The 24,739-nt window shown below is 33.9% G+C and overlaps 1 protein-coding gene across 1 annotated transcript in view; it reads left to right on the top strand.

Annotated features, from left to right (window-relative positions):
• The window catches only part of LOC126890760 (pulmonary surfactant-associated protein D-like), a 66,570-nt gene extending 52,681 nt beyond the window's left edge, over positions 1-13,889 (top strand). The window contains exons 3-4 of the mRNA XM_050659936.1: positions 2,113-2,221; positions 13,508-13,889. Of these exons, the coding sequence (XP_050515893.1) occupies positions 2,113-2,221; positions 13,508-13,734 (336 nt within the window). The 3' untranslated portion in view covers positions 13,735-13,889. The remainder of the gene's footprint in view (positions 1-2,112; positions 2,222-13,507) is intronic.
• Positions 13,890-24,739: the final 10,850 nt, after the last annotated feature.

Here is a 24,739-nt window from a genome sequence, read left to right as displayed (position 1 = left end):
TGCAAATATTTTAATATCTGCAGTTATTCTTCGTTAAGTTATGATTCAATTCAGTCTACTTGTAAAGCCTCTTTGACAAGGGATAGATTCCGAAACACCAGGTGTCAGGGGATGACAAGAGACTCGAATTGAATCAAAACAAAACGATTATTTTGTTTTTGTTTTACCTTACTCGGTTTTACAGTACAAATGACCACGTTTCATTAAAGTGATCTGCGACGCATTGTTGGAGTGTTCTCCTAGCGGCGCCGCTTGGTACTACTGTACCTCGGTTAACAGATTAGTGACTCGTGGTCGAAATTATTTTCACTCATTTCGTCATTCCCCGTTAGAGGCCAGTCTAATCACACTCCGCTGCAAATATTTTAATATCTGCAGTTATTCTTCGTTAAGTTATGATTCAATTCAGTCTACTTGTAAAGCCTCTTTGACAAGGGATATATTCCGAAACACCAGGTGTCAGGGGATGACAAGAGACTCGAATTGAATCAAAACAAAACGATTATTTTGTTTTTGTTTTACCTTACTCGGTTTTAGAGTACAAATGACCACGTTTCATTAAAGTGATCTGCGACGCATTGTTGGAGTGTTCTCCTAGCGGCGCCGCTTGGTACTACTGTACCTCGGTTAACAGATTACTGACTCGTGGTCGAAATTATTTTCACTCATTTCGTCATTCCCCGTTAGAGGACAGTCTAACCACACTCCGCTGCAAATATTTTAATATCTGCAGTTATTCTTCGTTAAGTTATGATTCAATTCAGTCTACTTGTAAAGCCTCTTTGACAAGGGATAGATTCCGAAACACCAGGTGTCAGGGGATGACAAGAGACTCGAATTGAATCAAAACAAAACGATTATTTTGTTTTTAATTAAAATTCAGTCTTTACGTTAATTAAAATTGAAAAAAAAATTTTTCAAATACCTTTAAAACTTCGAAAGGTCTTTTGCAGAGATGCTGTGTCGCCCACTTCATTTAAAATTTACCTTACACATGTGTTAAAATATTGGACTAGGAAATGCCAAACAATGGAGGTAGCAGAAGAAGATTATTATTTGTATACATTTCTATTTGCTGACGACCAAGTTGTGATTCCTGCTGATAAAGAAGACGCCAATTACATGATTAGAAAATTAAAAGAGGAGTACCGAAAATGGGGTTTGGAAATGAGCATAGAGAAAACTGAAAACCTTGTAGCCGGAGGTGATGGTGAAGACTTAGAAGAAGAATACATAAAAGGATGTGATGAATGATGAATTTAAATATCTAGGTTCTATTTTTGCCAAAAACTCCACATGCGATCAAGATATAGAATATCGAGTAAGTCAAGAAAGAAAAGGTATAAAGTAGCTGAGTAGCATTTGGTGTAAAGGACTGCAAAATCAGACAAAGGAAAGAATCTACCAAACTATCGTGAAAGGAATAATTGTCCTGTACAACTCTGAAGTGTGGGAAATACAAGACCGACAAAATAAAAGGCTTTAAGTTTTAGGAATGGACGCGCTTAGAAGAAGCTGCAAAATATCTAAACTATAGCATATCTCAAACGATGAAATAAAAGAAAGAATACAAGTAGAAAGGGATATTATGGACCGAATAGAACAAAAAAGATTAATATGGTACGGACATCTCCACAGAATGCAACCAACAAAATGGCGCAAGAAAATGAACCAGTATACACCACCCGAGAGAATAAAAAGAGGCAGGCCGAAGAGAACATGCATATAAGATATTTCTGCTTATTTTGATCTCGTGTCTCAGATATTTGTAAGTGTCTGTTTGTTGTATGGTATTATTGTCAATAGTTATGTTTCCACTCATTGCGAAATTTGTCATTTTAGTTTTCTCAAAGTTTATTTTTATTCCTGCTCTCTCAGACAGAGTTTTAAGCGAATTTATCATAGAAACGGTATCCTGTAAGTTATCTGCGATTAATATAACACAAAACCCATATGATTTACCAACAAAAAAATATAAAGATTGTAAGTATTGACCATTATCATTAGATATCTAAATATTTAATCCATCTGTTAAAAAATTTTTCATGGTGTCTAACCATTGAATTAGTATAATATACATAATTCAATATACTTACATAAAATTTGTTGTAGGTTACTTATAAGGGGGCTGTTGCCGCATGTGCGGCAGCTGGAATGGAGTTAGCTAGTATCCAGTCAAGAGAAAAAAACGAAGGTGTTAATGCTGCACTTCACGCCAGTCGTAAGTCATTTTAATTGTATCAGGTATTAAATATCCAAATGATCTTTTTATCGAAACTTCCCTAGAGCTTTTGGTTACACAACAAAATAAATTTCAGTTTCAGAGGACATGAGATTCCCGAGGTAAGGTGTTCTCATGTCCAAAGATCAGAGAGGTCGCGACTCAAGGAGACGGTACCTCACCGACCTACTGTAAAAATAGTGTTGAGACTTTACTTGTTTTTTACCTTGGATGCCCTGGGAAACGGGACTTTCGAGAGGCCTTTCTGCGGTGATATCGCTTACGTACGGGTGGCGTTAAGCGCCTTTCTCCCTTTTATAACTTTAATTATTTTTTTACTCCTAGGGAAAATGCCTCTTGTCCAAATGTTTGCCCGTTCAGTGAGCCTGTGACCTTGGTTTTTAACGTTGGTCACTATCTCTTCGTACTGGGGTTTTGTGGGGAGAGATTAAATGTCCAGCAAACGACGGCACTGTTGCCAGATTCCTTTTAGCGGGAATTTTAAAATTTGGTTGTAAATTTGACAGTTCTGTTTTCTCAACTCAAAAATCTTAACCTTACTTTTACAAGTGGTTAGGATTATTATGTATTTTATTTACATGTAAATATTGAAACAAATATTATTTTACTGTTTCATAATTTAAAACTCATTATGTTACAGTCTTTTCCAGTTGATAAAATTGCAAATCAAAAACTTTTAGGTAGGTACCTGTAACTTCCACATTATTATTTATTTTTTAAGTATTAAGGTTGATGTTGTTTTTGTAGATTTTACTGTGTGGATGGCAATAAGAATATGAAACATCTTATTATGAATGTATGCGATCCTCAAAAAATTATTCTACAAAACAAGATCGAGAAAGAGCTTTAAAATCCCAAGGATCCTGCAAAATGTTTATTTCCTGTACTAGTCGAAGAATAATAGTATCTAAAAACATTGAAACTGATTGTTGTGGAGTAACATATTTTAAAACACATTATGAGATGAGGATGATATAGAGTATTTACATATACCAAAATCAGATAAATATCTCTTCAAAGTTTATTTTGAGAGTTTTTTGAAAAATGTAAGTAAAATATTAAATATTTACACATATACAATATGTTGCTCTGAAGCTATTTCCTTGTGGCATTTTTACAATTAATTAATATATTTTGTATTTTAACAACAGCACCCGATTTGAGCATCGAAACGTTAATAAAATTATTTTTTTCAATTTAATTGTGGCTTATTTCCGATCTAAATAGTTAATATACAATACGTTTTAAAACAAAATTGTTACCACTAAACCACTTTTTAAATATTAATCATGAATATTTACAGTTTACAATTTTAAACTATCATAGTGTTTTTGATTCTCCTAATATACCTATATTTTACTTTTTTAGTTCACTTCAGACTGTTCAGGATAGCATAGGAGGTGAATTAAAAATAATTAATTTACTTACCTACAAGAAAAGATATCACAAACATTAAACACCCTTGTGGCATTGATTTGAAAGATGGATATAGGTAAAAACATGACGCAACCAGTGTTCATTTTTGGATCGAATGCTTACAGACTACGTCATGTCCAATATTATTTTACAAACAACAGGGCATACTAATGAATATTCATCCTGAATTTAACATTTATGATTTTTGTCTTATTTTCATGAATGCTGTGCCAAAATGAAATGTTAATTAAGTTTGGTAAATCTTTTATCGCAATAGATGGAACTCATGAATTCATTTCTTATGACTTTGAACTTACGACAGTATTAGTAAAAATGAATTTAGGAATGGATTTCCTAATGCTTTCTTATTTTCAAATAGAAAAGATACCTACTTTTATTTACCAAGTTTTTTTTTAATACATGTGTGTGATGGTGTTATATGTACAATTGAGTGTTTTCATATCAGACATAACTGACACCTTTTACAATGCCTGCTCAAATGTAACGGGTTCTGTTCCTAATAGACTGTTTTAAGTGCCTGGCACATAGATAGGGCATGTCAAGTAAATCTTAATAAAATATCTGATTCTGAAAAAAATCTTATGTATACAGATGTGTTAATGATGTTTTAGAGAGTATCAATAGCTTTTTGTGTAGAATTCTAAGTGATGCAGGTGCATACAATTTTAGTAAGTATTTCCAATAGAACTACTGCAATATCATCCAAAAATCTATTGTTACACGAAAGGTTGTGGAATTAATACCAATATCATAAGATATCCATAAAATTTTGGACAAAAGAGTATCCATCAGTTGTTATCAGTTAAGCTTAAAACTTGGCACACATGGAGAGCTATACTATAATATATTATATTATATCTCATATCGTTGTATATATCATAATATATATTATAGTTCCGTGTATGCAGGCTCACTTATTACTACAGTGAGCGATATGAGATATAACAATAATATATTATAGTATAGCTCTCTGCGCATGACCAGATTAACACATTCAGTGATCATCTTGAACAAACGCCACTTGGCTGGTACCACATACTTAAATCATTTATTTAGTTACACAGTACTACTGACACAACTTATGCGTCATCAGTAACTTTGGTAAAACCTTCGTGACGCTACCCATAAGTCATGGTCACCGAAAATTTTAAAGCTTGTTACCGAAGGGGTGGCTATACTAAAATATATATTTCATATATTACCTTATGTATCCATAATAATTATATTTATATTATGGAGCCTGAAGACCAAAACAAATATTTTCAATTGGGTGGTTAATGTGTTACATATATAATGTCATGATTTATGTATTTTTAGCACTAACACATTTGTAGGTAGCAAATCATATTTGTTAATATTATCTAATTTTAATTGTTTACTTTGAAATAAATCTTTTAATCAAAAAAGTGTTGTTTAGTTGTGTACACCCAGCAAATATCCTGATGTAATGCAGACGCCAATTGGATATGATGCCATAAAGATGTCTTTCTATGGTTAAAATTTCACAGCCTAAAGACGTCATTTATATAACTTCCTAGGACGTCACAAAATGCCCGCAATAAGAAAATAGAATTAATAACCCGCCTCGCCCCCCAGGTAAAGTAAAGGTGCTGCGCCACTAAGAAAGTGTTTTTTTTTTCAATTTTTTTTATTTTGTGGCTTTAGCGCTTAGCTATTTAGCCAGATACATGATGAGAATTAATATTAAAACTAATAAAAATTAATACTAGTACATATTTTATTAATATTCTGAAAATTATATCCACTTAATACTAAAATAAAAAAGTGTCCATCTATACCATCCAACACATTTTCACTTTTGAAATCGTAAATCTCTATTGCCATTAAATAATAAGTTGTACTGTAAACAAGTACATAATATAAGTATATTTCTTGAGCTTCATTTTTTTTCGAAAGACTGCACCACGAGTTTTAAATTATTATGACACAGTACATAATATTTGATTCAATATTTACATGTAAATAAAAATAAAATAATCCTAATCACTTGTAAAAATAAGGTTATTGTTATATTAATATTTGAGAATAAAGAACCAAAGTGGCATTAGGCTAATTTTAAAATTCCCGCTAAAAGGAAAAAGTAAATCTGGCAACAGTGCCGTCGTTTGCGGACATTTAATCTCTCCCGGGTTTTGTGTGTGCCGGACGGTCGATCGCCGATTTGGCAAACGGTGTTTGCTTACCTCGCCGGCCGACCACCCGGAGGATCTAGCCACCAAGCCTGTGTCCATAGATGAGGGGGTCTTGTGTCTAACGGTACACGGCCTGAACGCTCAGGAATCGCGGTTGCTTCATCTGGACTGAAGGAAAGAAAATTTATGTCTTCTTTTGAATGACCTAAATCTCAAAAGAAATTGAAGAAGTGGTGTGAATTAGTAGTGTTTAACCTAGGGGGTGATGTATGCATTCCTAGGTATATAGCGCCCTCACAAGCCTCGTGTATGTGTTTTTGTAATTTTTTCCTAAAGGTAACTTAGGTAACTTTCCTAATCTTATTTCATTAACTAACCTAATTTACTAGTTCACTTGCCGCGTCCAGAGTATTCGATTGACTGTCGGAAGAGAAGCACGTGAATGTGACTCTGTTCTGTAGTGAAACGAAATCAGTATAAAAGCGGTAAGCCGTCCTTTTATTTGAATATAATTTATTAGTATCTGTAATTAGTATACAATAGAAAAACAATAACAACAAAAATTGAGAGCAGGTCTTGTCTCCGCAGAGTGGGACTGGACAGGCCTGCTATCGCTATGTATGTTTTTATCTTTTTTATCGCATGTGTTATAAATAAAAATAAAATAGGCCAGTCCTTCAAACAATAATTATTAAATTAGTCAAATTGTTATTTATATGAATTATTTTAAATATGGCTTACAACCAGCAGCCTGTGCTTGACACACAGGAACCAATGGCAGAAGCCAACCAAAATATGATTATGCAAGTGAACCAGGCGCTTTTTGAAGAAAATTATAAAAGGTCGCAAAACGAACAGACTCTATTTAATGCTTGGAAAGCTGCCGAGAGCCACAAAACCAAATTGTGTGATACAGTAAGCATACTTGAAAGAGAACTAGCACAGTTAAAATCTCAATATACAGAGTTGGCAACAAAAGTTAATTTAACTGAAAAAGAAAATGAAATAGAATATTTAACAGATGAAGAAGAGCTCGCTAAGGAGACAGAGTGGATTAGGGTTCAATCAAGAGCCAGTAAGAAACGTAAGATGGATACTTCACCATACATCTCACCACAAAAACATAGCTCCAAAGAAACTGCAGTTAGGAAAGCCAAAATGCCTCCACCTGTGGTAGTGGAAGGCTTCAAAGAATATGAAGTCCTATATAACTTCCTTAAATCGAAGATAACAAACTTTACTACTAAACTGGTGAATAGTGAAGTGATAAAAGTTAATGTACAAGACGGTGAAGAGTACAGAAAATTAATAAAAGCTTTAAGAGAGGAAAATATCCAATATCACTCATACGAAAACAAACAAGAAAGACCGATAAAAGTTATAGTAAAGAGATTACATCACACTTGCTCGTCCCAAAAAATTGTTGAAGATCTGCAAAAAAGAGGCTATAAAGCCATAGACGCAGTTAAAAAGCTAAAGTGGCAAACCAAACAGCCATTAGACATGTTTATGTTAACCTTCAAACCAGACGAAGATATCAACAAAATATATGGGATAACGGACATCCTAGGAACAAAAGTCGAAATTCAGCCTTTTAAAAATTCCAAACTAATACCGCAATGCAAACGATGTCAAGCATATGGTCACACATGGAAGTTCTGTGCTAGAGGGCCAAGGTGTGTTAAATGCACAAAAAACATCTTACTAAAGATTGCGACAAACCTGAAAATGTTAAACCAAAATTTGTCCATTGTGGCGAAAACCATCCTGCCAACTACCGAGGATGTATCGTCGCAAAGGAAATGCAGAAAATAAAAAACAGAGGTCTGAAAAAGACGAATTTGCCACACCCTCCAGACAGAAGGTCAACTGAAACCAAGTCAAATGCTGGTGAAAGAAAACAAGCACAGAAAGTTACTAGTAATAAGACATATAGTGCGGTAACAAAAGGTCACAATGAAAATTATCAGAATGATAAATACCAAAAAACAACAGAGATTGAAAAAGAAACAGAACAAACCCTACAAATGATATTACAGGAGTTGAAAAAATTAAATGAAAGGGTCACTTCCCTGGAATATAGAGCTCAAAGTGCTATTCCAAAGGTAAGAAATGGCTAATGATCTTAGAATTGTCGCATGGAATGCCAACGGGTTGCTTAATCATCAACAAGAACTACAAGCAATCCTTGACATCGAAAAAATTGATTTGTTTCTTGTCTCTGAAACGCATTTCACAAATCAATCCTACATCAAATTTAAAGGATATAAGGTATATCATACAATACACCCTGACAATGCGGCCAAAGGAGGCAGTGCAATCATCATAAAGGATAATATATGTCATCATGAAGAGTTGGAATATAAAACTGAACATATTCAAGCCACTACAGTACACATAAAAACTAAAAGTTTTAAAATAAATATAAGTTCAATATACTGCCCACCTAAACATTCCATTAAAAAAGAGCAGTATAATGAATTCTTGAAAAGCTTAGGGGAAAGGTTCATTATTGGAGATGACTTCAATGCAAAGAACACACACTGGGGCTCTAGAATCACTACTACTAAGGGAAAGGAGCTTTTGTTAGCCATTAAAGAACAGAGGTGTGAAGCACTATCAACTGGTAGACCAACCTACTGGCCTACGGATAGAAACAAGACCCCTGATTTAATAGACTTCTTTATTATTAAGAATATTTCAACTAATTTCATAGACATTGATGACTGTTGGGACTTAAATTCTGATCATTCCCCTATAGTACTAACCATGAGTGACAGGATTATTAAAAAACAAAGTAACCCCACATTAACAAATAAATGGACGGATTGGGATAGTTTTAAGCTAAGCCTTGAAGAGAGAATAAATCTAAGTGTACCAATACAAAACGCAGAGCAATTAGATAAAGAAGCAGAATTGTTGGTGAACAATATCCAGCAAGCAGCATGGGAAAACACTCCTACGCTGAAAACTAGGCTAAAAGGAAATAATTATCCAAAGGAAATAAGGAGCATGATAATTGAAAAAAGAAAACTGAGAAGAATCTGGCAACAAACAAGGTCTCCTCAAGATAAGACTAAACTAAATCGTGCAAGTCAACAACTCAAAAGAACTATCCTACAATTAAAGAATGACTCGATTAATTCTTACTTACAGGAGCTAACAGATGACGGTAATACAGATTATTCCTTATGGAAAGCTACTAAAAGACTGAAAAGACCTATTATGCACTCTCCTCCTATTAAACTAGAAAATGGTAACTGGGCCAGAAGTAGTGCACAAAAAGCAGAGCTATTTGCCATACATCTTGAAAATACATTCAAACCAAATGAACCTTAAGGGGATGAAGAAAGATGGGAGGAACCTGTTCAATTAGAGGAAGAAATTCGGCTAACTACACCAAAAGAAGTACTTGAAGAAATAAGGGAAAATATTAATCCGAAGAAAGCTCCGGGCTATGATCTAATTACGGGTGAGCTGTTAAAAAATCTTCCCCGAAGAGCTATCGTAAAATTAACAAACCTCTTTAACGGTGCATTCAGATTAAAATATGTACCAATGATATGGAAGATGGCGGAAGTCATTATGATTCCTAAACCAGGAAAACCAGCACATGATGTTTCGTCATACAGACCGATATCTCTGCTTCCTGTAATATCGAAGCTGTTTGAGAAACTGCTCCTTAAGCGAATAAAACCAATTATCGAAGCAAGGAATTTGATACCGACACATCAATTCGGATTTAGAAATAAGCATTCAACAATTGACCAGGTGCACAGAATCACAAATATTATCGAAAGATCTCTAGAAGAAAAGAAAGTCTGTTCAACTGTATTCCTTGATGCTGCACAGGCTTTTGATAAATTCTGGCATGAAGGTTTAACATACAAACTAAAATGTTTTTTACCTATACAGTACTCAAAACTTTTACAGTCATACATAAAAGAACGACATTTTAGAATTAAGCAAGAAGACTGTTTTTCAGACTTAAAAGAAATTAGAGCAGGTGTTCTACAAGGCAGTGTGTTGGGTCCGGTCCTATACCTACTATACACGTGTGATATACCTGTACTGGAAAACAACACAGTTGCCACCTTTGCTGATGATACAGCTATTCAAGCAGTAGGGACGACAAGTGAAGAGGCGACCAACAAGGTCCAAATAGCAGTTAACCAAATCTATAAGTGGACACAAAAATGGAGAATCAGGCTAAATGAAGCTAAATCTGTCCATGTTAATTTCACCAACAAAAAAATACAATATATACCAGTTATAATCAACAATATCCAAGTACCATATGCAGATACTGCTAAGTATTAGGGTATAACATTAGATGCAAAACTACGCTGGAAGGTGCACGTTAAGAAAAAAAAGGAAGAACTAAATATAAGATATAAAAAAATATATTGGCTAATTGGAAGAAACTCCACACTGTCGATGCATAATAAGTTACTAATTTACAAACAAATATTGAGACCTGTATGGACTTATGGATGCCCACTATGGGGGTGTACTAGACCAAGTAATATAACAGTAATACAAAGATTCCAGAACAAAATACTAAGAAATATTGTAGATGCTCCTTGGTATGTTACAAACAGTGATCTCCATAAGGACCTAGGAATGGAAACTGTGGATATAATCATCAAGAAGATGGCAGGAAGTCACGAGCAACGACTTCACATGCACGAGAATATTGAGGCAATCCAGCTCCTCGATACTACTGGGCAAGTTAGAAGACTGAAGAGGACAAAACCTTATGAACTAGTTTAAGTGATAGGTGATAGTGAAAAGCAGAGCATAGTGCTTGTGCGCGTTAGTGTGTATGCTAGAATAGTGCACTATCTTGTTAGGTTAGATAAGAGACGCTATGGGGCAAGCTCTTAATTTTAAGGAACAGTAATAATTTAGGTTAGATTAAAATTGCTCATTGGTCAAGTATGACCAGATTGTAATTGTAATAATCATCATCGTAGTGATGATTATGGGAAAAAAAAAACTTGCCGCGTCCAGTGTAATTCCAACCCATTGGTCCTGTTAACTACTATGTAACTACCTTTTAATAATTTACTCTTCTGGTTGATATATACCCTACTAGTTGGTGTCAGGGTCTTCTGTGCGTCATGGATCTGTCTTCGTCGTAGTTCATCAAGTTATTTAGTTTTTTATTTGATTATGTTCTTAGTTCGTTGAATATTCCTTATACTTTTTACTCATTTCGTCTAGAATCCTTACCTGTTTGGTTTCTCTGTACAGAAACCTTTCGGAAACGTATGTGGGAATGTTGACGGCCTCTGTTATAATGTGGTTATGTGCTACTTGAATCTTCTTCATGTTGCTTTTACAAGTTGGTCCTCAAGCTACTGATTTATATGTTATGGCTGGTATGATGATGCTGTTTGCCATTTATAGCTTTGTTTTCAGGCTTAACTTGCCGTTTCTTCCAATGAGAGATCTTAGCCTACTTCTTATTGTCTTGCTCTTAGTGACAGCACTATTCACATGTGGTGTGTATGTCATTTTTTGCCCATTAGTACTCTTAGATATTTTGCTTGGTTAGACCATTCTATCTGTTTGTTGAACATCCTTACATTTAAGTTTTTGGTATTTTAATTTAGTGAGAGTTTTTGTCCTTGTGTTATATCTTAATGCCAATTTGTCAGAGATTATAAAATATTATTTTCTGATATAAGAGAAACCTAAACGAATCATTTTTATACAAAAAAAATCTGTCCAAAGGGTTTTAACTCCTGTAACCTACAAATACCAAATACAACTAGTTAAATATAAACCAAATAATTATATTATTAAAAGTATAATGTAATTTCATAAAAAAAAGGGTTGGATAGCTCAGGCTGTAGAATTCCTGAGTTCCACGCAGATGGCCGGGGATCAAATCGGGGATTATCTACAATCCCCAGGTCGACTCACCCTGACTAAATTGAGTACCTTGGGTAGAACCAGGGGTAATAATAGGCGGTTGAAGCTCAGCACTAGTCCTGCTACCTGCCTATTATATCTGTCGATAATTCACAGAGACTTTAACAGAAGAAACAAGATATAGTCCTATTAAAAGAAGAAGGTTTGTTTTTGTTTTTGGCTTGCTCTTGATGACGTCAGCGTCTAGGATTCGTTAATTGCTTGTGTTCCGTTAAGGTTGTCATAGGGGTAGGTCCTTAAATGTTGCTTTTATCACAAAAAAGTTAATTCTCTCTATTTTTGTTTATGCGCATTTATCTATTTACGTCGGAAAGTTAATAATAAGTAAAATAATATACGATATGCATAAATATCTTGGAGTTAAGCAAGCGCGAAAAATTGACCATAAACAAAATAAAAACTAAGACAAATACCTACTCTAAACACCTACGCATGTTCGGCGCTTAGCTATTCATTTGGCATTGTTAAGTGGAAAAAAACGGACATAGAGAATCTTCAGCTAAAAGTAAGAATACACCTCAAAAAGGCACAAAAACACCATCCTCGAAGTGCAGTAGAAAGAACGACATTACCACGAAATTTAGGAGGAAGAGGACTTATGGATATAGGTGAGCAATTAGATAAACAAATTGATAATTTAAGAACTTATTTTCAGATGCAGGCTGAACACCGACCAAACTGAGGGAACCAGAAATGCGCATAAACCACCTTACTAAGGATGAGCACCTGGATGGGTAAACCTCTGCACGGGCGACCTTCCAATGAGATCATCCAAAAATATGTCGACAATATAGCGTCGAACTACTGGTTGACATTAGAAAAGATGTTCTCCGAAACGGAGGATTCATTATTGCTCATTCAGGATCAGGTTATACCAACCAAAAATTACCTGAAATATGTCATCAAAGACCGTCAGGTCCAAAACGACAAATGCCGATATGAATGTCAAGCCCAATAAACCATCCAACATCGTACAGGGGGCTGTCAGGCATTTGCTGCAACTGAATACAAGGAACGGCATGACGCAGTGGGAAAGATCCTTCATCAAGAGATAGCTATCAAGCTAGGACTTCTCCAAATGGACCATTTCCCATATTATCAATACGTTCCTGAGAGTATGCTTGAGAATAACAAATACAAGCTATATTGGGCCGCATTGTGCTCCCAGACCAAACAGTGGCACATAATAGACCAGATCTCGTATTAGTCAAGAAATTAAAGAGACAAACAACACTCATTGATGTGGCGATTGCTAACAATAATAATCTACGTACTAAATTTAGTGAAAGGTCGCCAAATACAGAGATGTGGAAATTCAAATACGAGAACAATAGAGAATGCAAAGTACCCAGACAATACCTATTATAATAATTGAAGAAAAATCTTCTGCGTAAAAGGTATATTTATTTTAAAAAAGCCAAAAAAGAGCTACAAATACAATACAGAACGTTTTATCTTTAAATAGAGCATCGTCAGTGTTCTTTGCAAGCTCTACATGCTAAGCCACCAAAAATACATGGAGTAAAACCTTAAAATGTCGACTAAATGTCTTACATTAAAATATTAAATTATAAATCCTGACGATGCGCGATGGATAAAATTACTAAGGACCTACCCTAAGGCATTATATGACTTTCCACGAAGCACGTGGGTTGTTGAGTTGAATTTTCTGTCTTCACATAGAGAAAGGTAAAAGCCAACTTCTACTCAGTTTTATTTTATTATTATATTTTAGCTCTAATTCAGGATTTCTGGATATCCGGTTACAAATATGAAAAACAATGGTTCTGGTTGAAAGGAGAGGCAATGGTATTTACTAATTGGGGCTCTGGAGAACCAAACAATGCAAGGGGAAATGAAGACTGCGTCGTAGTCTTTAAATCTGGTACCGGATCTTTCTGGAACGATCAAGTTTGTGAAGTCAAAAATATTCCGCTGTGTGAAAAAGTCGTTGCTCCTTAGAATGAAGGATGTTGTTGCAAGGCTCCAGTTGTGACTGTAATTGTTGATGGAGTTCGAGCTGACCATGCGTGTTCGTAAGAAATCAGAAAGTGTGCTACATTTGAAAACTGTGTCAAGTCTACTCTGTGCTTTCTTATTAAAGTTTTTTAAGTTAACTGTTTGTTCTGTTTATATTCGTAAGAAATCCATAATGAATAATTCCATCCTATAACCAAACAGAGAAGATAAATACGAAAATCTATTTCGAATGGAAAGTGACGGTACTACGACAAACGAAAACGACAAGACGAGAAACGTAGAACAAGAGGAAGAATTGAAACAAGCTTTCAATAAAAGTCGAAAAATAGGCAGATCTCCAACCTACAGAAAGGAGAAAATGGAGAAAAATGGAGAAAAATGTACAAAAGAAAGAAATAAGAGAGTTAAGACAATAGAATATAAGATTAAGAGAAGAAAACACAAAACTAAAACAAACAGTTTTTCAAATACAAGAACGGCTTGAAAATGTGTAAAATGAAAAAAGACGTAAAAATAAAGTTATACAGGGTTTGAACATCGATACAAAAATGTCCCAAATACTCTTAAACATGCAATGAAAAATTTTATGCAGGCATAATTAGCAGTCGGTGCGCAAATAGAGAAGTGTCGATGTGCAAATAGGGAAGAAGTCGATGTGCTCTGAAGTTAGGAGAAAAAGTTATCTGGTTTAGCTTGAAAAGAAAGAAGATAAAAAGAATCATGCAAAACAAAAGCAAATTTATTTCGAGGAGATCGAGGTCAGAAATATCGGCCCAAATGATAAAATCAGCAGGGAAAAGACCATAAACTGATAAAAAGAATATGGGAAGTAGAAAAAAAATACCAGAAGAGTGGACTAAAGCAAGGATATGCCATATGCCCTATACATAAAAAGGTGATAAAATGCTATGCGAAAAATATAAAGGCATCGCACTATCTAGAAATAGTTTACAAAATATTGGCACAAAATATAAGAAAAAGGCCAAATCAATATTCGGAAAAAATATTGGCAGAATACCAGGCAGGTGTTTGAAACAACATATCAACGACGTTCCAAATATTTGCCTTAAAAGAAATACAGGCTACCTGTTACGAACATAAAACAGTACTACATACAAGGTGGGGCATTATTGTGACAAAGTCCAATTACTCGTTTGTCGTAAGAGATGCAAAAAAATATTAATTAGTTAAAAATTGAAGCACAGAAAGGACCATAATTTAAAAATATTCTCAAATATACAGGGTCACTCGTATTGATAGGGGACACAAACTTTTGTTATTCTAAATGGAATACCCTGTATATTTTTACTTTTTTGGATCCTTCTCGATGGATTTTTTCGTAAAATACAGAGTTTTGTAATATTATATGAGGTAGTTTAAAAGATAATTACGTTTTTTTGTTAATTTCTTAGCAACATTCACACCCTGTAGAATTGTAGTGATTTAACATCAAAATTTCTATTTATGTTCAAACAAATTTTAATATGCTCTACTATTGTTAAACATTAATAATATAGCGAAATGTTTATAGTATACAGGGTTGGTCGAAACTCGGAATGAGTATTTTCTTAGTTTTCTTAAATAGAGCACCCTGTATTTTAGTACTCTAGTGAAATGATATTTTATGGAACTTTTTTATTTCTTAAGCATTCCCTATACCTAAGTGCTTTAATTTGTGAGTTATTCGTGATTATTTATGAAAAACATTAATTGCAACAAAAATTACGTGAAATTTTATTAGGTGGCCGTGAAAATATTCAATCAAAAATAACTTTTCGAAAAAAAATTCATATTTATCTAGTCTGCTCTACTGATCCTTTGTTTATCAATATTGATTTAGATCACAAAACCTACGTAGATAAATTTGCTGGTGCGTAAAATAAGAATAAAAACATACAATATTCGACCTAGTGGGCTAAGACACTAAGTTTTTTTTTAAATTTGACATACTAATTTTATAGTTCCAGTTGCTTTGTTAAAATTACTAATATGGATTTTCCTAACAATCAACTGATTAATATGGTTTTTTGCTTGTAGAGTACAACAAAAATATGCTACTAGCAATAAGAATTTATTAACAGCAATTCTTTGATAGACGACAACCAAGAAGATAAACTACTTTTGAAAGTTCACCAACAAACTTAATTACGTAGGTATTTTCATATATCAACCAATTACGATAAATAAAAGATCAATCTAGATTAATATGTGTTATTTTTTTCGAAAAATTATTTTGGATTGAATATTTTCACGGCCATCTAATAAAATTTCACATAATTTTTGTTGCCATTAATGTTTGGCTTAAATAATCACGAATAACTCACAAATTATAGCACTTAGGTATTGGGAATGCTTAGGAAATAAAAAAGTACAAAAAAATAACGTTTCATTACAATACAAAAATACAGGGTGTTCCATTTAAGAAAACTCAGAAAATACTCATTTTGAGTTTTGACCAAACCTGTATACGAAAATTAAACATTTCGCTATATTATTAATGTTTATTAATAATAGACTATATTAAAATTTGTTTGAACATAAATATAAATTTTGATGTTAAATTACTACAATTCTATAGGGTGTGAATGTTGCTACGAAATTAACAAAAAAACCGTAATTATCTTTTTAATTACCTCGTATAATATTACAAAACCCTGTATTTTATGAAAGAAGCTATCGAGGAGAATCCAAAATGTAAAAATATACCGGGTTCTCTATTTACAAAAAATATAAGTTTGTGTCACTCTGTCAATATGGGTAACCCTGTATATTTGAAAATATTTTTAAATTATGGTCCTATCTGTGCCATAACTTTCACCTAAATATTTTTTGTACCTCTTACGACAAACGGGTAATTGGACTTTGTCACACTAATGCCCCACCCTGTATAAACTTTATTTATCGACTTTAAGTAGGCGTACGACACAGTAAACAGACAGCAGGTGTACGAACTGATGAAATAATTGGGGATATCAAGTAAAATTTTCAGGATGGAAAAGATGACGATGGAAAACACAACAAACGAAATAGCATGGAAAGGGTATCCATCCAAAAAGTTTGAAACCAAGGAAGGATTACGACAACGAGACCCACTATCAACAACTGCATTCAATCTGACATTGGAAGGAATAATCAAGAAAAGCAGAATAGATATGCAAGAAACGATATTTAAAAACGGCCACCAATGCGTAGCATTTGCAGATGATCTGACACTATTAGCAACAAGCAAGAAAAAACTACAAAAGTTAATGAAAAACATAATAACAGAAGCCAAAAAATTCAAAAAAGACAAAGTACACTTCGCGTCAAAAAAACCTGGTACAACTCTTATAACCGAAAATCGTGTTTTTCAAGTTGTGTAAGTTGATCTTGTCACAAGTGTCATTCCAATTTCTAGGGCAACGTTGCCAGTTCAACGAAAATATTATATCAAACTAGGTAAAAACGGGGCTGTGCGACAGACCGCATTTTTTAATATACTAAAAACTAAAACAATTGTAATTATCTGTCATCTCAATTAAGTATCCATACATTGATTCGTGTTTTATTATAATTTATGAAAATATTTCAATTCAAAAATAATGATAAATAATAAATCTTGACATGACTTTAAATTATTATGTCAAATCGAGAGGTGTGATTGGTTTCTCGTAAATTGTAGGACAAAACTGCATTAAGTTGTGTAGAATAAATAAAACACACTGGAAAAATTAAAAATTTAATATGAAATTAATAAAAAATGAATAACTTTTACAGTGAACAAGTGTGTAATTTAAATATATGTATTACAATGCGAAATATAAATTTTAAACCTTATTTTTTGTATTTAGATTTCGTGCAATTCCGTTATCTGTGATGGCAATAACGAAGTGATTAACGAACAATAATTGTCAGTCTGAACACAGGTTTACATTGGGAAAAGAAAGTGTATTCTTGTTCTCATGATCATTTTTCAGTGCGTCACAGTTTTTCGATTTCTCTCTAATGCATTAAGTTAGATGAGACGGAAAAAGCGGTAGCTCCGTGATTAAACACAAAAATAATGCAGCATTACAATGGTTATATACACCCTAATAGCACACGACGTCCTTTGGACGTCCAAAATAGGTCCATTTTTGGTCCTTATGTCCATGGACTATAAACTGACGTCCTTTGGACGTCCCATGTTGGACGTCCTTCGGAAGGAATAAATATGGACGTCCTTTGGACGTTCGACGTTGGACGTCCTTCGGACGGAATAAATATGGACGTCCTTTGGACGTCCGACGTTGAACGTCCTTTGGACGTCCATACTGGACGAAATACGGACGTTTTATGAACGCTTATATATTTTATATTGGACACATTATACCAATTACGGGATCAAATAGCAAAATAATTCAATAAAATGTTAACTTACGCGTTAACTTTACGTTAATGAAATACAGTCAAATCTGTCAGTAACGGCCACTAAAATGAAAGAACTATTGGCCGATATAGAAAGGTGGCCGTTATTGCCAGTTTTTGTAGTCTAGATATACAGTAAAACTTGTGTTACTGGCCACCTGATAAAATCGGCCACCTGTACTAACGGCCAATTTAAAAATTCCCCAAACCAATTATATCTAGACTACAAAAACTGGTAATACCGGTCACCTTTCTATATCGGCCAATAGCTTTTTCATTTTTAGTGGCCGTTACGGACAGGCTTTACTGTAATTGGTTTGGGGAATTTTTAAACTGGCCGTTAGTACAGGTGGCCGGTGTTTGCAGGGGGCCGGTAACACAGGTTTTACTGTAGTTTAAATCGAAAAGATTAAATCTTAATTCAAAATTGTATATACAATTATTACAATTATAAACTATATAGTTTAATATCCAAAACATGTTTTTGATTTTATGTAATGTAATGAAAATCTTATTTGTAAATTATTGGTTACAATGTTTAACAATAGGAAATATTCAAGAATAAATAAAGTAAAAGTTTAATCCTAACAACACAAAACATTCCATGAATGTAGGTACTACCGTTCTATTCCGTGAACATCTATCTGATTAAATTATGGGTGGAAAGTTACCACAAGATATTCTATGAACATAGTACAATGTCTTCCTGGAGGGGTAAAATTTTCCATTACAAGATTTTAGAGAGGCCATTTACTATTCAATTTGCGTTCATTTTCAAATTTGCCGCGCGAGTATCTATGTAGCGTCGCGTGGTCATTGGTCATCACATTTCATATATTTATTTCATTTTCATGGATAACCGATAACCTAAAAATTTAGTAAAAATTTTGATTGGAAAAAAATGCATCGATAAGGGGGTGTGGAAAATGGAAATTAGTGGCTTTTTGCTGTACTGTCTGCTAGTTTTTGCTCTGGTCTCTGGCTGGATCTCTTGTTTAAACAATTTTGTAAGTATTATAAAATCCGTTTTCAATTTTCTTTATTCTTTATGAAACGAATCATTTATGCATGCATATTATTACCTGTAAATAATACCTATTTCTTTTGATTTTTAATTGTAAAGAATAGAAAAATTACCGTTCATTTTAATTTTTTTTAGAATCAGCTGAAAGTGGTCTACAAAAAAAACCAAGGAGGAAATGTATAGCCTTGTGGCTATGAAAGGCAAAAGAGAGATATAAAAAGTGTATTGGCTAGTTAGAAGAAAGTCCACATTGTCCATGCATAATAAGTTATTACTTTATCAACAAATATCAAGAAGATAGCAGGAATAAGTCATGAGCAAAAACTTCATAAGTTCAAGAATATTGAGGAAATCCAGCTCTTCGATACTACTGGGCAAACTAGAAGATTGAAGAGGACAAAGCCTTTTGAACTAGTTTGAGTGATAGGTGATAGTGAAAAACGGAGCATAGTGCTTGTGTGCTGTGCCTGTGTATGTTATAATAGTGCACGATCTTGTCAGATTAGATAAGAGACGCTATGGGGTAAGCTCTTCATTTTAAGAAACAGTAGTAATTTAGGTTAAATTAAAATTGCTCATTGGTCAGTTATGACCAGATTGTTTTTTTATGTTTGGCAAAAAGGGCTTAAGTCAGAATTGCACATTGATAATGTTTTGATGATTTCTGGACCAGAAAAAAACTGTTGTAGATGTAAACTGTATGTACAGTAGAATCTACTACAGTACTGTAGAAATCATCAAAACATTATCGATGTGCAATTCTGACTTAAGCCCTTTTTCCCAAACATCAGAAATTGTAATGTACAATAATTCTCCTATCTGCTTTTTCATGAATTTTGTAGGAGACGAAAAACCATTTTTAGGATCATCTGCTTTCACATGTACATTTTGACATGTTTTGTAGTAAATAGATAGTTGAATTTACTACAAAACATGTCAAAAATTATATGAAAACAGGAGGTGACTATAAAAAAAGTTTTTAGTCTCTCTTACAAAACTCATGAAAAACAAATCGGAGATATGTCACATCGGTGACTATATCCAGGAAATGTCTAAAAAATAAACTTTGATGTCCCAAGAACCAAATATAACCTGCAGTCCATCTAATTTACTTACCGTTGCACGTCATTATCTACGCCAGAGATCTAAGTTGACATAGTTGCCAAAGTATAAAAAGATCCTGAATCCATTTTAAATCAAATTTATCACATAATTATTGTAAACATGGATTATACAACAAAACAAATTAATATTCAATGTAAATAAGTAAAAACTTAAGAAATAGAGAACAAGAATTAAGTTATAATCTTTTAAGATTTGCAGTGCAAGCGTTTTTGCACTGCATTGTTAATAATTAAAAAACGGCAACTCTTGGCAAAAAGCCGGTAGGTTTCTTTGTATAAGTATGTCTACAATAACAACTAAAAAAGTTGTCAGATACCTCGATTATTCCAAGTCGTTATAAAATTAGGTGAAATTTATATTTTTATAGTAGAGGATCTTTTTATAGTAAAGTAAATAATAAAAACAGTAAATATAATAAATAAAACAGATACTTATAGTAAAGAATATAAACAAATATGAAGTGTCATCACCGCAACTGTCAAATAAATGTTACCAATTTATTCTAAAATGTCACCTTCGTTCGATTACAGTTACAGTGTGATCCGAACAAATTTGCTTCATAAAAACGCTTTATAATCCATTTATACAAATTAAATGAAACATATTATTGTGTATTTCTTTAGGTTAACATTAATAGAAATCTTCAAATATTATTTCTACGCGTATATAATAAAATATGTCTAGTGGCTGTAATTCCAGTGTACTCGGCAAAGTGATTCTAAAAAAGAACTCACCTACCGCCTAAATATTTCGTGTTGGTATCATGCGACGTCACAGGCTACGACGCGGATGACGCGCAACAGTTAGTAAATTAGACGAAGTATGTAGATATATACAGGGTGTAACAAAAATACAGGTCATAAATTTAATCACATATTCTGGGACCAAAAATAGTTTGATTGGACCTAACTTACCTTAGTACAAATGTGCACACAAGAAAAGTTACAGCCCTTTGATGTTATATATTATATATATAATAGCACTAAGGGCCTTAGAGGCCCATGGCTTGAAAAGTTTGTTTTTTTTTCTTCATTTTCACGTTTCTTTATGTACTAAGATCTTCTCTGGCTTGATATGTGATTTTTCTTCATTCCTTCCTGTTATTCATTTTTCTTTTCTGACCCTGTAGCACCATTCTTTCCAAATCTTTTTCGACCTCTTGCTTCCATCTATTTTTCGGCCTTCCTCTTCTCTTTCTTGAAGCTGTAGTGTAGTTTAGTACCCTTTTTTTAGTCCTCGTGTTTGGCATCCTTTCAATGTGACCTCGCCATCTAAGTCTCTGTGCCTTTATCACTCATTTGAAGTTACAAGATGAAGTGATTTTTTCCAATATATCGAAAACTATTAGAGATTTTTTATTGAAAATGGACATGTGGCATTATTATGGCAGCAGTATCTTACGAAAAAACTATAGTAAAATTTGGACACCCCATAAAAATTCTATATGGGTTTTGTTCCTATAAACTCCCCCCCCCCCCCCCCAAACTTTTGTGTATGTTTCAATTTAATTATTATTGTAGTACCATTTAAACACAACGTTTTAAAAACTTTTTTGCCTCTTATTGCTTTTTCGAAAAGTCAATTTTTATCGAAATATTTTGAATATTTGTCAAATCCACCACATATTTGTATATGGTTAAGTACGATTATGGGACTTAATAATAATATGCAGACTTATTTATGCTTTACATTTTTAGGTATATTTTGAACCATAGTAAAAAAGAAGCCAGATCTCGATAAAACGTGCCTTATCGAAAAAATTCAAAGAGGCAAAAATGTTTTAAAAACATTCTGTTTAACTAATGGTACCTCAGTAATAGTTTAATTGGAATGTACACAAACATTTGGGGGGTTTAAAGGAACAAAACCCCCATAAAATTTTTATGTAGACATGTTAAAAAAGAAGTCGCAACTCGATAAAAACTGCCTTATCTGAAAAATACTAAGAAACAAAAATATTGAATTTAACTAATGGTACCACAATAGTAAAATTGAATTGGAACGTACACAAAAGTTTGGGAGGATCTAAGGGATCAAAACCCCCATAAAATTTTTATGGGGTGCACAAATTTCACCATAATTTTTCTTTAAGATATTCCTGCCATAATAATGCCACATGTCCATTTTCAATAAAAAAGCGCTAATAGTTTTCGATATAATCGAAAAAATCTATTTTCATTTTGTAATTTCAAAGGGCTGTAACTTTTTTTATGTGCATATTTGTACTAAGGTAAGTTAGGTTCATTCGAACTATTTTTGGTCCCAGAATATGTGATTTAATTTATGACCTGTATTTTTGTTACACCCTGTATACAGCCCATTACGCACCACCTTAAAAATTGGGCATTTTTGATGTCTCGAATTTCCTAAACATGTTGTTGCATCTAAGTGATTTTTTTATAATATTCTAGCCTAGGCTCTAGGCTATAGGTTAAGTAGCTCCTTATGCTTGTCATGCACAGGGAGCTATACTGTAATATATATTATATCACATCGCTCTCTATAGTAATGAGTGAGCCTGCACATACGGAACCATTTGTTTCCTGTATGCAGGCTCACTCATTACTATAGAGAGCGATATGATATAATGTACATATATTACAGCATAGCTCCCTGTGCATGACAAGCTTAAGGAGGTAACCTATAGCCTAGGCTATAATATTATAAAAAAATCACTTAGATGAAACAACAGGTTTAGGAAATACGAGACATCAAAAATACCCCATATTTAAGGTGGTGCGTTAATTTCTTGGAGAAGTGTATTGTAATTTAATGTAAATAATGTAATATCCAATAACTGTAATTTAATATAAGATGTAATATAAGTTCCTTAAAAAATATATTTTTTATTTCCCACGACATTAGATGGATGTTCGGCAGCAAGACATTGGACTAAACTGGGACGTCCTATGAACGCCCAATTGACGTCCACCGAATGTCCCTTCGGATGTTAAGTGGACCTCCATTGAACGTTTGGCAACGTGGCATTTGGACCAAAATTGGACGTCCTGTTAAGGTCCAATTCACGTCCCCTAGGACGTCCGGTTAAGGTCCAATTTACTTCCGATTAAGTTCCAATTTACGTCCGATTTACGTATTGTTTACGTCCTATTAAGGTCCAATTTACGTCCGATTAAGGTCCAATTTACGTCCGATTAAGGTCCAATTTACGTCCGATTAAGGTCCCATTTACGTCCGATTAAGGGCCAATTTACGTCCTATTAAGGTCCAATTTACGTTCGGTTAAGGTCCAATTTACGTCCGATTAAGGTCCAATTTACGTCCGATTAAGGTCCAATTTATGTCCGATTAAGGTCCAATTTACGTCCGATTAAGGTCCAATTTACTTCCGATTAAGGTCCAATTTACATCCGATTAAGGTCCAATTTACGTCCCCTAGGACGTCCGATTAAGGTCCAAATTACGTCCGATTAAGGTCCAATATACGTCCCCTCGGACCTTAGATGGACGTCCAATGGACGTTCGGTAGCGCGACATTTGGACCAAAATAGGACGTATAAAGGACGTTCCTCGGACGAAAACGGACGTCCAATGGACGTCCCTAAAGTCCGTGAAGGACGTCCAATGGACGTCCATTGGACGTCCTTGTGCTATTAGGGCATAAGATGTCTATTCCTAACCTACGTTTGATTCGTTGATATTTAGAATGCGCGTTTTTTCTAGCCAATCAAATACTCGTATTACGAACATTTGACGAAAACTTCGTCCATTTTGGCCATTTTTTAGAAGTGTCAAAGAGTCAAGTGACGGTTATTATTCAGGTCAGTATTTTGTGTACCTGTCATTTTGAAATTTGAATTCGACTTCCCTTGTGTTTCACAACGTTTTTGTGCATTATTTTGTGTTTTGGTTTAGAATTTAGTTCGTTAAAAGTTAGTCATTGGCGTGAGGAGACTAGAGACATTCGAGATGTACCGAAGAGTGCTAAAAATCTCATGAGTAGATAGAATAGCCAACGTGGAGGTAATGAGACTTACGCATAGGGAACGAGAAGAACTAACAAATAAGAAGAAAACTGAGATATATGGGACATGTGATGAGAGATGTATATCTAATACTCCAGATCATTATGCAAAAAAAAAGATCCATAGTAAGGAGACGTAACTCATGGCTGAAGAACCTTAGGAACTGGTTTGGATGTAAAAACAATGAATTATTTAGAGCCGCGGTTTCAGAAATAAAGATCTCTCTGATGATTGCCAACTTTTGAAGCGGAGATAGCACCTAGAGAAGAAGATAATAACCAATGAACCGTCAATACGGATGGAATGGCCATGTCCCATTCAAATAGTGAAGCAAGATTGACACCAACATACAAGAGAGAGGTCCTAGAGAGAGACAGACAAGGTGTTGGAGAATTTGACAGGCCGTGTAATTTGAGTTGCCTATATAAATGGACCCGATTGAATCAGTATTTACAGTTCGTTGAAT

This window comes from Diabrotica virgifera, chromosome 8, assembly GCF_917563875.1.
Source record: "Diabrotica virgifera virgifera chromosome 8, PGI_DIABVI_V3a".
Taxonomy (NCBI): domain Eukaryota; kingdom Metazoa; phylum Arthropoda; class Insecta; order Coleoptera; family Chrysomelidae; genus Diabrotica; species Diabrotica virgifera.
This window is presented reverse-complemented; position numbering and strand designations above follow the sequence as displayed.